The sequence below is a fragment of the Callospermophilus lateralis genome, chromosome 10 (genome assembly GCF_048772815.1).
Source record: "Callospermophilus lateralis isolate mCalLat2 chromosome 10, mCalLat2.hap1, whole genome shotgun sequence".
NCBI lineage: Eukaryota > Metazoa > Chordata > Mammalia > Rodentia > Sciuridae > Callospermophilus > Callospermophilus lateralis.
The window spans coordinates 92,747,307-92,762,149 of NC_135314.1; the positions used below are offsets into that span (position 1 = coordinate 92,747,307).

At 39.7% G+C, this 14,843-nt stretch overlaps 1 protein-coding gene across 4 annotated transcripts in view; it reads right to left on the reverse strand.

The window, feature by feature from the left end:
* Fndc3b (fibronectin type III domain containing 3B) overlaps positions 1-14,843 on the reverse strand; it is a 325,529-nt gene that overhangs the window by 25,602 nt on the left and 285,084 nt on the right. For all 4 annotated transcript variants that reach the window (XM_076867793.1, XM_076867792.1, XM_076867790.1 and 1 more), the window contains one exon: positions 5,479-5,691. In XM_076867793.1, the coding sequence (XP_076723908.1) occupies positions 5,479-5,691 (213 nt within the window). The remainder of the gene's footprint in view (positions 1-5,478; positions 5,692-14,843) is intronic.

The window sequence follows — 14,843 nt, forward strand, 5'->3', positions numbered from 1 at the left end:
TCACAGGCCAAGCCAAATCAACAGAGAGCAAGCGACAATTATCTACTCTGTAGCCCAATTTCGCTTTGCTGGATACTAGCTTTAAAAAATACTGGCTGTCTGACTAACCCTGAACAACAGATTAACTACAAATGTGTTCCTGGAATTTACGTTCCTCCCTCCTCAGCACTGTGTATAATTATCGGGGAACATGGACCCTGTAAGGGTCAGGATTGGCATCAACTCCAATTCTGTCAGGGCAGCACAACATTTCACTGCAGTAACACAGACAAATGCGTCTTCAAAATAATTGCTACAACACCAGAATCTTAGAACACACGAGCTGATCCTGTTATTCTAGTGCCTGTATTAGGTTAACACAGCATTATGAAAATGCTTACTTGGGGCATATATTTTTCTTGCATAACATGGGAATGAAAGCCATTCAGATCTTCTGGGTTGGATCTGTTAAGAATAATAGACTAAATCACTATAAACCCAAACTAATCTGATTTTTGTTTATCTGTTGAAATTAAATAAAATTTCCTGTGTTGCCTGTTCACTGTTAATGTTAATTCATTTCCTCAGCAAGATAAGCTCTTATAGCTAGGTCACATACCTCATAGGACCTAACGCATAGCAGCAATACAAGAAAAAAATTGCTGATTGAATGAATACTCATAATCTAATCTCTAAGTAAATCTAGTTCTGTAAGTATAAAGCACAGATTTAAAGTTGCTACTTAAATGTGGACTGGAGACCTTACAGGTCAGAAACTTGAATACAAGGGAAATAAATGTCCTAGTCAAGAGAAGTGAAACTTTCCACACAGCAAGTTCAGATGATCTGGGGTGAATTCTAGGTTGATTTACTTGGAGGTAGGGGCTGTGGCAAGAAGCCCTGTGGGATCATTTCAATCTACATGAAATAGGCTTATCCTTAAGAGAGGGACAGACAGACATAGGGACAGAGAGAAAGTGCTAGGACATTTCACTTTTTACATTTTACCTTTTATTTGAGAACTAAAGTAACACAGAGAAAGCTCTTAGTGTTTGGTACTTTGTAGGTGCTCACTAAATAGAAGTTTCCTTTACAAAGTTTGAAATATTATTTTTGAGCAAACATTATTATTTTAAGTCTTGGGGGCATTTTCTATGGTTTGAAAGGCATATAAATAAACATAAATGAGTACATCACAGATGCAACAAGATCTTAGGGGTTTTAGACATTAAGTAGTCACTCTTAAGGTAAGTTGGTATCTTCCTTATTTTCTTACTTGTGAAATGCAAAAGCTCAAAATATGAAGATAATTAGATAACGTGCCCAAATCATTTACAAGGGACATATTTTTGCAAAAAATTTAGTTCACACACAATTTATAAAGATTCCTTGCTTTAAGGTGGAAAAGGTGGGAAGGACACCAGAGATCATTATCTACTTTAACCTCTTCATGGATGAAGAAAGAGAGAGTCATGGTTTAGGAAGCAAAACTGATGCAACTCTTTAATCTGACCATCACCAAGCACGGAGTTATTAATTTGCACAGTGGTCACGAATACTTAAATAGCTGGCAAGGACAGCTGTACAACTCAGACATCAGCAACTCTTTTCTCAAATGCCCAGTGACAAGTTGGTAATGTGGTCATGGCAAAACAAATATTTAACTAGGAACCTTTTTTGGGGGTAGGAGGTACTGGGAATTGAACTCAGGTCTTGCTGATGCTCGGAAAGAGCTACCTCTCCAGCATGAAAGAAATACCTTGAGAGCTGACAAGAAAGAAAATAAAACCACAACTGAACCTATCTTTGGTTCTCACCTTGGCCTCAGCAGGATGTATTTTTTTTGGCCACATTCACAGCAAGAACTTGGTTAATGAACTTAACGTGCATGCTGTAGAACACGTGCAGAGTTCCTGCCAGCCGTGGCTAGAAACTGCTCTAGCAACCAGCTTTCTGAAAAAGCCAGCTGCTGCCTGGGAAGAAGGCACTGCTCTTTCACCTGGAGAGGCCAGGCCAAGTCCCAGTGACCCAGGTGAAGGCCAGAATGGACAAAGCGAGGCTAACACCAAATGTTATGATGAGTCCAACTCAAATGGCTTCTTCCTGATCCTCAGGAGTCAAGATTCAAATCTAAAGTCTTGGATTCAAGGTCACTCACTCCAAGAGTTCACTTTCAAGACAAAGAGGAAGGTCATCTTCCAACTAAAACTAGGCTGTCTCATCCTATTAAATCCCAGAATAAAATTATTCCACAAATAGAATGAGAATTTATTAAGCTCTGTATTCCCATCACTTTAATAACTTTCTGAGAGCACTGGCAAATCTAATTTAGAAAAGATAAATTTGGATCCTAGCTCATGAAATCAAGAAAAATATTGTTTGTAATGGTCAGATTTCTTAAATTGCCACTTAAATTTAGCATCATTTATTTGATGAACAAGGCCAGTCGGGCTTTATTTATTTGGGGCGGCTGTGGGGAGAATGTATTGATCAGTAGGTTTCTGCACTGTTTTCTGCCTGGCAGACAGCACACTCATTTGGTCGAGTGCTTGTGGAGCTTTTGTTGTGTGCCCAGGAGCTGTTCTGTATCACATAAAGTCTTAGATTGGACCGTACATCTGTAGAGCTCTCCATGAGCCACCATGGACGGCTGCCCCATAGGGAAGGACTGCAGCCAGATGGGGGTGCCTGGCCTCCTGCCTCCCTGGGTGAGTGTGAGTGTGAGGCGCTGGCTGTGATCCCAACTCGGCCATCAGCTTCAGCGACTCTTCTGCGCTTCCCTTATTCTACAGATATTCTTTTTATACAGATATTTTTCTAAAAGATATTCCCTAACGATGGTTCTTTCCATCATCAATGAAGCCTGGGGAAAAAAATGTAGGACTCATTTAAAATTCACCCCCAAGGCTAGCTTTATATACTTATCGTGGTTTCTCTTCTGTTCTCGCCAGCCTTCTCCAGTTGAGTAGTTCCTCATAAGAAAATAATCATCCTATGAAAACACATCCAAAGAAATCTAGCACCCTGGGATAAGTGATCTTGTGCATGAGGGAAAATGAATTTAATCTCTAATGAACCTGTCAGGAGAGAGCACTGCTCTGTGCTTTCTAGACCAGCACCAGTTTCCAATAGGGCAGTCACTTTTTGTTCTCCTGTCTTCAAACTATTGGATCCGCCAGGCATTTCAAAATCAAGTTCAAATGAAACCTTCCCTGTTCTTTGTGCCTCCATCTTTGGAGGACGGCCCCTGCTCCTCCTCATTCCTAGACCCTTTCCGCTGTGGTACTATTTGTTCTATCATTATTCATGAGGATATTTTTCTTCCTTTCCTACTTCCCTTTCTTCCCCCATCCTCTTCTTTTTACTAATAAGACATTGTACTTACTTAGACACATTCAGAATGTCAACAGAATAACTGCAACCTTTTTTCCAATTACAAAATAATACTGTTACCAGAACAGTAAGTATTTCATGTAAGCTGCACCGGAGACTTCTGAACTTGAAAAAACACCTGAACTCACATATAACTAATTTGTGCTGAACAACAAGTTTCCACGTGAAGTCATATTCCCCATACTGTACCTGGCAAGGATCACGGCTACTGAAAATATCACCAGGACAGGGCTACCTAAAGACACATTTGGTAGTGTGTTTGGCGCATTTGGTAGTGTGTTCACTACATAAAAATGGTCATTGTACAATCTAAAAACAAATCTACCACAGCCTTACATTTCAATTTTTTTTTTTTTTTTAAAGGAATGAGCCATGTTCAAGGAGTTCCACGCTTTATAGACAGGGAAAGAGCTTCACAGGAACCAACTCAAGCACAATCACCTTATCTTCACACCTCCCTCCTTCCCTCTTCTTCGTGGTGCCGTTCTTGCCTCTTTCTCCTTTTTTCAGCCTTGATGATTCCCTTTCTTGCACCAGGCTTTCTCTAGCTGGGTGTGCAGCTGCATTCTTTCTTATTTTTCCTTCAGCTCCTTCTTTTCCTGAGGCTGCTTCATCTGCAACGGTGTTGTTTCCACATCTCTCCCAGCTTCTCTGCAACCCCACCATTGCACAGGCCGGGCTCTTCTTTGGATGATACTCAGAGTAGAACAAGAGGGCTGAAGGAAGTCTCGTGGGTGTGTTGGGCCCTTGAACTTCTTGTTTGTTTCCCCCTTTAAGGAGGGTATAGATTTTCAGGCCTCTTTCATCATAGGCCTAGTCCGTCTTTGTCATGTCTTCAAATTTCCCTTTCTTCTTAGCAGTCATGGTCTCCCATCTCTCTAAGCACTTCCTTGAAAGCTCTGAGAAGCTGACTGGAGATATCAGGGGGCTGCTTCTTGAACTCCTCCCAGCAAGTTTGCACAAAGAATGCGTATGATGACATTTTGTCTTTCAGCTTCTTATGACCTCCTTTGCCCATGACAGATTGTTTTTCCTGGTGCCTGGCCAGCCCTGATGTGGCCTAGAGCTGCCTCTATGAAGATCGGTGTACTGCAGTGGCTGTGAGAACAGGAGCCAGATGTAGCAGGCTCCCTTGTATTGCTTTGAATCTTGGTCTTCACAGAAGGCCCCCAGACTCCACTACACCCAAATCAATCAAAATGCCTGATTACAGAGTGGGAGACTGAAATCGGATGGGGAATCCTGTGGGAACTAAGACCCCATGTAAACAGAATACTATAAGGCACAAAGAGGAAATTCCAGAGATGCTTCCATTCCAGCACTGGTTCTGTGCTTCGGAGGCAAGGGGAAGCATGCCGTTTCCTCCATTGCTATCTTAGTTGTATGGTGATCCCCCAACCCCTCTGCTTGACTCTCTGATCAGGACCTTTTGGCGATGGAACATTCTGTCATCATTAACTTTCGCTCAGCATCTGATCATCCCCAAATACAGTTCAGCCGCCTATCTTCTGATTGGCCATTTTCAGAGGAAATGAAGTTAGGTTAAACAAATAATGTCACAAAAGGCTGGATTTGATTTCTATAGCCACAAGTGTTTTCTGGCCATGGAAACACTCATAAAATATCTACTATTTGCTCTGGTTAATTTGATCTTGCCTTGCCCACAATTACAGAGCAAAATCCTCATCTGTACATCATCCACAGGTTTGTAAACATGTTGTCCCAGTGGTTGCTGAATATTTAAAGAGGTAACATCTCTTCCTGATTCTTATCTCCCTCTGTACTTGTGACTAATATACATTATATCATAGAGTGGACTTGAACCTGACAATTTCTTTTCTTATTTCTCTCCATTATTTGGCTTTATGAAGGGAAAAGAATACATCTACTACACATACAGGGAAATCAGGATCTTTCGAATGCTTAGAAATTCTAAATGGAAAATGGAGGGGACAACTTTGGGAATAAAATGTAAGAGTCAAATACACAGTCCCTTCTTTGAATGAGGAGGAAGAGTGTTTAAGAGAAAGTGAGTAAGACAGAATGAGTTGAGACTTCACCCCATGCCAAGGCCAAGAAGTCCCTGGCGTGCCCTTAGCCCCGTACCTCTTGTTTCTGTCCTCCAGCTGCAGAGTGTACACTACATCATCGGCAGTGTGCGTCTTGGAGTTACTGTCTCCCCATTTTAGCTTCAGGCTCTGAGGACCAGCTGCAGCACATTCTAGCCTGGGAGGCGAGGGTGGTAATGGCCGAGTTTTCGCTTTAATGAACTGACTAAATGGTCCAGCTCCAATTTCATTTATAGCCTGAATTCTGATCCTGGAGAAAGGGGGAAGATGACAATACAAGTTTAAGAAGCAGCAATTCTTCAATCAAAATAAACAAATCAAAATCATCGAACAGAGTGTTTATTACTTGTCCCTAAAGCAATGCTATGGAATAAAGAAAAACAAGATGAGTAACTCAAGACCAAGACCTGGGTAGCCCAGGACAGATTATACACTCTCCATTCTAGAAAGTAAGAGCAAAGCAAAACAACAACAAAAACATTAGAAGATATCCCTTAATTAGGGGGAAAAAGTTTCTTGTCTGAGGGAAGACATCCTAGCGATATACTTCTAAATAGTAGTTGTTCTAGCTACTATTTAGCTACCTCAAAGTCAGTTTTGGAAGTAGATGATTTACAAAGAGAAGATTAAATAGGAGAACAAACAAGTCTCCTCCAGAGTCAGACACCGGACAACAGCTCTAAAACAGAGCCCTTCACTCCCTGTTACAGTGTGGATGTGAGGTGTCCTCCAAAAGCTCATATGAGACAATGCAAGAAGGTGCAGAGGAGAAGTGATTGGGTTGTGAGAGTATTAACACAATCAGTGAATCAATCCCCTGATGGGATTAACTGTACGGCAACTGTAGACAGGCACAGTGTGGCTGGAGGAGGGGGATATTGGGGGCGTGGTTCTGGGGTATGTACTTGTATCTGGAAAGTGGAGATCTCTTTCTCTGCTATCTGATCATGATGTGAGCTGCTTCCCTTCAGCACCTTTCCACCATGATGTTCTACCTCACCTTGAGCCCCGAGGAATGAAGCCAGCTCTTTATGGACTAAGAGCTCTGAAACTATGAGCTCTTAAGAAAATTTTACTCCTGTATAATTGTTCTGGTTGGTCCTTTAGTCACAGAGGTGAAAAAGCTGACTAAAACACTCCCTTTCCCCAGCCTCACCCAACAACTCTGAAGTTCTCCGCCAGAGCCCCTTAAACAACCACTGCTATAGCAGGACGCCATTCAGATGTGTAAAAATCCCAACTGGGAGTTTCCTATCTGCACAGTGTTATGGGGAGTAAAGACATATTAACATCACCTTTATGGTCTAGAAATTTAACATCTAATACAGTTAAAAAGTACAGTGGGAATATTATTCCTATCTTCCTTCTTCCTTTACATTTCCTAACTAGTTGACTGAAACAAATCCTCCAGGCCATCAAATGCCCCACTGATGACACTGCTGTCCTTTCCCTCAACACCCTGTCTGTGTGGATTGCACATTTTGTTTGTTAGCTTCCCACAGGTCTGGAGTCAACCCAGGACTGTGTGAGTGCTAAGCAAGTGCTCCACCACTGAGCTACATCCCCAGACCCAAGGCACCTTCTTCTACCCTGTGTTCCTCACTGAATGCAGCTATTAAATCTGTACAAAAGGATGTAGATATTTAAGAACTCTGGAAATCATATCATAGGTGGCAGATTTGTGGAAGTATATAATTTTAATTTTACCAAATCAATAGAGAACTTGCCATTTCTCCCTTCATTATTTTCTAGCCTGAACTCATGAAGACTAAATTCAGGAGTGGATGTGTGCAAAGACATGCAAAGACAAAGAATTCTAAGAAAGTCTGCCTCAAAGCAGAAAGGGTATCTCTAAAGGTTCAGAGAATGGGAGAAATTCTCTAGTCTTCTTTTCTTCCTGTTTTCTATTCTACCATTTCCCCCATCGTGTTGATAGTCTAAAGAAGAAAAACTAGATTATATCAATTGATAAAGGAAAAGCATCTGACAACATCCAACATATTCATGATAAAAATTCTCAGCAAATTAGGAATAGGAGGGAGCTTCTTCAACCTGAAAAGGGCACCTACAAAAATACCCACATCACAGTAGCCATAAAAGATTACATACTTTCCCTTTAAGAAAAGGAGCAAGGGTGCCTACTCTCATCACTCCTGTTCATCAGCACTAGCTAGACATCCCAGCCAGTGGGACAGGATGGAGTAGGTTGTAGGGTATGGGGTGGAGGCGGGTAACACACAGGAAAAAAACAAAATAAATGGAAACCACAGACAATGCTGGAATACTAAATACCTATCCAAATAGAATCATATAGTATTCATGAACTGGAGACTTCACAATACAATTATTAATTCTCCCCCAATTGACCTGTAGTGGCCTTGCACTTCAAAACAGTCAAACAAAATCCCCACAAGATTCTTTTGGTTCTTTTGGGGGTGGTGAGGGTGAGGCAAGGTACTGAAGATTGAGCCCAGGGCCTCCCACATGCTAGGCAAGAGTTCTACCACTGAGCTACATTATTACCCCTTTTTTATTTTATTGTGAGACAGGACCTTGCTAAATTGCCAGAGCTGGCCTCAACCTGTGATCCTCCCACCTCACCCTTTGGAGTTGCTGGGAGTACCCTGGGGTTACAGTGTTGGTCAGTGCACCCAGCTCACAGCAGGATTAACAGAGGAGATAAGGACAAGCTGATTCTAAAAGTTATGTGGCAAGTCAAAGGAACTAGTTAGTGCAAATTTGAAAAATAATAATAAATTTGCAAGAATCACAATACCTGATTTTAGAACTTACCAAATGCTACAGTAATCAAGGCAGCATGGAAGAGAGACAGACACACAGATCAAGGCAACAGAACACAAACTCCAGAAATAGACCCACACAGATGTGGCCACTTGATCTTTGACAAAGGTGTAAAAGTTATTTTATGGAGAGAGAAGAATCTTTTCAATACATAGTGTGGGAACAACTGGACATTCACAGGAAGAAACAAATAAACCTCAACTTAACCTTATACCTGATATAAAAGTGAGCTCAAAATGGAACATGAATTAGGTAAAGAGTTTTATAGATAGTAAATAAAGACACAAAAGATGTTTGACATCACACCCACACACAACAATAAGAAGCAACTGGAACTTTGTTATTTTGGTGATGAGAATGAAAAATGGTTAGCCACACTGGAGAACAGAGTTCCCTTACAGCACAAAATGTACCACTATCATATAACCTAGCAATCCCACTCTTAGGTATTTACTCTAGAGAAATTAATATGCAAACCTTCACACAAATGTTTATAACATCTTTATTCATAGCACCCACAACTAGATGATATCTGCCTCATGGCGTGGAATTCAGCAAATACTTATCTGTGGTAAAATACAGAAAAACCCCATTATAAAGGGCCTTACTTTTCCTAGATTCTGTTTTGCTGAGATTTGCATAAGGCCTTTTTTATAAACAATTTAATCTTTCAGAATAACACTGAAAGATTAAAAAATTCTTGCTTCTTGAGTCTCATAAAATTGCTTTAATGATATTAATATAAGATTTTCTTCCCATGATTGGAAAATAACAAATGTTCTTGCCACTGGAAAGGAAAAATCTTTAAAATCATCACGATGGCAGAAATGACTACCTTCTTTCTCTTCTCAGGAAGAGAAACCAGACAGTAAGTTGTAGTTTTTCCTCAATGGTATAACAAACTTCCTCAACTACAAGATTTCTCTTAAGGTCCTTCCAGTGTTCAACCCACCATTCCTTTCCTTTACCCTAGGCACAGGTGCAAATAGAGCCTAGAGGTCAAGGTGCTTTCTGCCATCTGCTGGCCCACAGTCCTTCTGAGACAAGCTCATTTTGTACTCCAAGCGGCCTTAGCCTTTCTTTTGCTCTGTGCATCTTAAATAGTCCTTAGTTACTTTAACACATCAAAGGAAGTGAGGTCATTAGTTGCTTAAAACTGCTGTTCTACTCTGCTAAACAAAATAAAACAAAAATTATGAGATATGAGTCATTTTTAAGGATTTCTTTTTAAAGATCAGAAAATACAAGTATCAAGATGATTTTATTTCTTCTGTGAATTCACTTATTTCCCCAAAGCCTCTAAAGTTCCTTATGTCTCTAGCTCTATGATTCTCTGACCTTTCACTGAGAAGCATTTGCTAGGCATATAATCTTAGCCTTAAAAACACAATCCTCACCATTACCCACCACCACCAAAACAAATAACGTGGCAGCATTTTAATTCTCTTTAGGAGTGAAATTTCTTTGGGAATCCTGCTAGTCACTTTGGGGAAGGTCTTCAGGGAAATTATCTAACATCTTTAAGCAACAGTTTTCTCATCTATAAGAAGGGAACAATATCATATTTACCACAGTGACAGAATTATTTAACTAAAGGACATTGGGGATATCTTTTAATTTTTTTTTTTAATGTGTGTATGTGGTACTGAGGGAGGGGTTGAACCCAGGGGCGCTCTATCATGAGCTACATCCCCAGCACTTCAAGGTCTTGCTAAGTTGCCCAGCTGTCCTCAATCTGCCATCTTCCTGCCTCAGCTCCCCAAGCAGCTGGGATTATGAGCATGAGCCACCGTGCATGACACTAATTTCTAACATCTTACACTTCAAGATACAATCAGAAAAGGATTTAAGGTGGCCAAAAGCACTTTGGTGAACTTTAAAATGCTAATTTGCAGAACTGTTATCCTTCTGATTTCTTCAGAGACTGTTATTCCTCCAACAGAGCAGGAAGTGTGCTGAGCAAGCAGGAGGAAGGGCACAGTGCTGGCACACACAGGCACCTCTCCTTCCTAGCCCACGATGGCCATGCCTTACTCTATGATGTGACCAGTCTGCTGATAACGTGTTTCAGTCCTTCTTCTGAATTATGGCCAAGAGGACTGGCTTCCTCCTAAACCACCCCCAGGGAAGCAGTGTGGATGAAAGCCCAGGGGTGGATGAGAATAGGAGCAGTGAAAGTACCACAACCAACAAGCTGCAAACCACGCTCTGGAGCAGGAACTATGATCTCTGCTTTTAGAGGTGATGGCACTACAGTCAACTCAGAGAGCTTAGTAAGGTGACCTAATGACATAGCAGCTACTGGGTATGCAGTTTAGATCTGATACATGCAATACTGCCTCTAATTTCTATTCTGGTCCAACGAGGCAGGATCACTTTGTCCAATTTACAAGCAAAGGAACTGAAGCTCGGCTAAGGGCAGGCACTTAACCTTGATTTTATGTTGGACACAGGTCAGACTGGGATGTGGAGTTGGTCCCTTGAGGTTCAAGGGGATCAAAGGCCTTCCTCTGCCCACCATACTTTCCTATCGTAACTTGGACCTATCATAGGTACAAATCTGACCAAAAGATCATTTCAAACCATACTTTTAATTCAACCACTGCCTTTTGCCAATGAAGTAGATGTTTAGAAAAGTCAACAAGTTTGTTTTCACTTTATTTAAACAGTGTATAGTCCTGAAACCAAACACCTAGACTCTAAAATACTCAGTTCAACCTATCCTTACATTTTGATAAAACTACATTTTGTTTCAGTAAAAAATTCATGAAAACCATTTTCCTGTGAAGCTGATACACTGAGCTAACATTAATTAGTTTTAATGACAAAGGGACAATCAAAAATGAAATAAAACTGAAGAACTAATAAAATAGGATGGTATCTTGTATCCTGGGAAAAACATGAAGAACTCTGGGTACTGAAGGCTGGGAAAGCTGAAGGAGGTGAGCACAAAGGCAAGTATTGTCTCCTTTGTTTTAGAGTGAAAAACGGCAGTGTGTGAAAATAACTTCCTAATCCTCATAACAGGGAATGATGACAGAAGACTGTTAAGAGCTAAGAAGCAAATCTGGCAAAGTAGCAAATTATAAAATCAACATACAAAGATCAATAGCTTTCCCATATAACAACAATGAATCTGCTGAGAAAGAAATCGGAAAAACAATTCCACTCACAATTGTCTCAAAACAAAAAACAAAAAGCAAAAACAAAACCCCTTAGCAATAAATATAACCAAGGAGGTGAACAACTTCTATAATGAAGTCTTCTATAGAAAATCGAAGAAGGCCTTAGACGATAGGAAAGACCTTCCATGTTCATGGATAAGGAGAATTAATATTATTAAAATGGTCACACTACCAAAAGCAATATACAGATTTAATGGAATCCACATCAAAATACCAATGACATTCTTCAGAGAACTAAAAAAAGAAAACAATCTTAAAATTCATTTGGAAGAATAAAAGACCCGAAATAGACAAGGCAATTCTAAGCCATAAAAGGAATGGTAGAGGCATATCAAAATCTAACTTCAAATTATACTACAGAGCTATAGGAACAAAAACTGCACAGTAATGACATCAAGACACATAGACCAATGGTAAAGAACAAAAGACACAGAGACAAATCCACACATTTACAGCCATCTGATCCTTGACAAAGGTGTCAAAAATATACACTGGAGAAAAAGATAGCCTTTTTAACAAATGGGGAAATTGGTTATTCCTATGTAGAAGAATGAAATTAGACCTTTATCCCTCATCCTGCATGAAAGTCAACTCAAAATGGATCAAAGACCTAGGAATTAGGGGAAACCTTAAGTGTCTTCCATGGCTTAGAGCAAATGCTATATAACTCCAGGTCAACACTCCAGCATATAGGCATAGGCAACAAGTTTCTCAAAAGAACCCCTAAAGCTTAGGAAATAATGCTACGTTAATAAGTGGGATGGTATCAAATCTGAAAGCTTTTGCACAGCAAAGGAAACAAGAATGTGAAGAGAGAACCTATAGAATGGGAGAAAATATTAGCTAGCTACTTTCCTAACAGAGGAATTAATATGTAGACTATATAAAAATTAAAAAAAAAACTTAACAGCAAAACCCCCAAATGACCCAATTAATAAATGGGCAAATTAATTACATATACTTCTCTGAAGAAGAAATAAAAATCGCTTACAAATATATGAAAAAATGTCCTACATCATGAGCAATTAGAGAAATGCAAATCAAAACTAACACTAAGATATCTCATATCTGTCAGAATGGCAGTCATCCTGAATACAAATAATAATAAAAGCTAGAGAGGATGTGGAAAAAAAGGAAAACTTTTACATTGTTGGTGGGATTGGTGCTATTGTGGTTCCTCAAAATACTAGGCATGGAACCACCACATGTCTAGCTATATCACTCCTAGATATTTATCCTAAAGAATTAATGTCATCATACTACAGTGATACATGCATACCCATGTTTACAGGAGCATAATTCATAATAGCCAAACTATGGAACTAAGAAAATGTGGTATATGTACACAATGGAGTTCTACTCAACTGTAAAGAAAAATAAAATTATGTCATTTTCAGGAAAATGGACGGAATTAAGAACCATTACATTAAATGAAATAAGCCAAACTCAAAAGGTCAAGGATTAGATGTTTTATCTTATAAGTGGAAGCTAGAGAGGAAAAAGAAAAAGAAAGATGGAGAGTGGATGAGAATCTCATGAAAATCAAAGGGAGATCAGGGCAGTGGAAGACGGGGAGGGAGGAAGAAGTATTACAGCGGATAGTGACTAAAGTATATTATTATGTTTCGTGCATGCATGGATACATAACAACAAATCCCATCATATGTACAACTATAATGCACCAATAAAAAACCTGGAAAGAGAAAAAGAGGGAACGATGAGAAATATACTAACCTGAGGAACAATTCTAAGAATTCACCTTAGAAAATAAAAAATGAGCTTCAAGTTCTGTTTAATTAAAATCTATTTCAAACTGAAACTTAAGAAGTTTTCCCTTTAGCCAAAATAACATTTTAATCTTGAAATTTAGATGGGACCCACAAACTATTTTTTTAACTTGTATTCCATCTGTTTTTGGAATCTTAAGTACAAGGGAAATAGGATTTTACTTTCCAACTAAAGGCAGTGATATAATCCAAGCATATTGTATTTTGTCCAAGCTACTGTGAAAAATCTCAGGTTTGTAGGAGTCAGCTATACTTATCAATACAGTAATACTACTGATTAAATAAATCAAATCAAGAGTCATATCTTTTCAAATTTTGATTAAAAATTCACTGCTAAAATATCTAATTTAGATGTCAAATACATTTCTACAATGTACTTCATATACAGTCAAATTCTAAACACTAAATATATTAAAAGAAGAATAACTTTCAAAACAAATCATCTTTAACTGGGGAAGATGACTTTTCCTATCATGACTAGCCACACCAGTATGCAAGATGTCCTAAGCCCTGGGGGAAGGGGTGGGAGACGCCTGAGAAGCCAGGATGGGCTTTTCACAGCTCCCTCGCCCCAGCCCACCACCTAATCATCTAGCTAAGGAAACTATTAGAACCACTGTCAGGTAACTTCCAAATGTCATATGAAATGACATCCTAAATATGAAAACAGCTTCTGATCAGAGTACTCAGAGACGCTCTGTGGAGGAGAACCTTGGCCTTCAACCAAGCTCCTTCTCCTGACAGGTTGCTGACAGCAGTGCCACCGTCCCTTCTGTAGGCCCCGAGACTTGCTTTTCTCATGTCCCTCCTTGCTGGGGGAAACCTTAAGTGTCTTCCATGGCTTAGAGCAAATGCTAGACGTCCATGCAGGAGCCAACCTATAGCAAGGTGGTGATCTGCTTTCTGACTCATTTCTTCCCTACAAATGTTACTAACAGATAATTCACTAAATGCTTATGTTTTGGGCACTAGACTAGGTGCCTGAAATCTTATTAATACACAACAACTCTTCCAAGTAGTTAAAATTGCTACCAACATTTTACATATAAGGAAATGGAGACACATAGAGTTTAAATACCTTGCCAAAAGTCACAGAGACAGTAAGTGGGGAATTGAAGTCAAGGGTAACTCCAGTTTGTTACTTGTGAATTTTTCACAACTTGCCTCCTAATAAAAGCCACCTCATCTTGTCACAGTGAAATGATCTATGATTCAGTTACATGGCACTTATCACATAGTAAGGAAAAAAATAATGTTTTCATTTTCTTTTTACTCAGCAAAAAGCATAAATGAGCACAAGAAATAAATCTACTTTACATTTGGGTTGTTTGCCAGCTTACCATGAGTCAGACATATAATGAGATTGCCAAAAAAGGGAATCTTGGGCAACTTTACTAATTGCTCAGGATACAGAAGTAGGAAGGTAACAGCCCTGTTTTTCTCTGAGACTGTCAAACCATCCCCTGAGATCTGAGCACCACAGATGGAGAGGTCCTCAAGAAGCAGGAATTGTTCTGAGCTAAGATTTGAGTGATGGTGACAGTTCGCTGAGAGACAGCTGACATTTTATAAGACGATGATGTTTAGTTCCCTTCTGGGCCTACTAATCATGGTCTACAAGAGTGGGA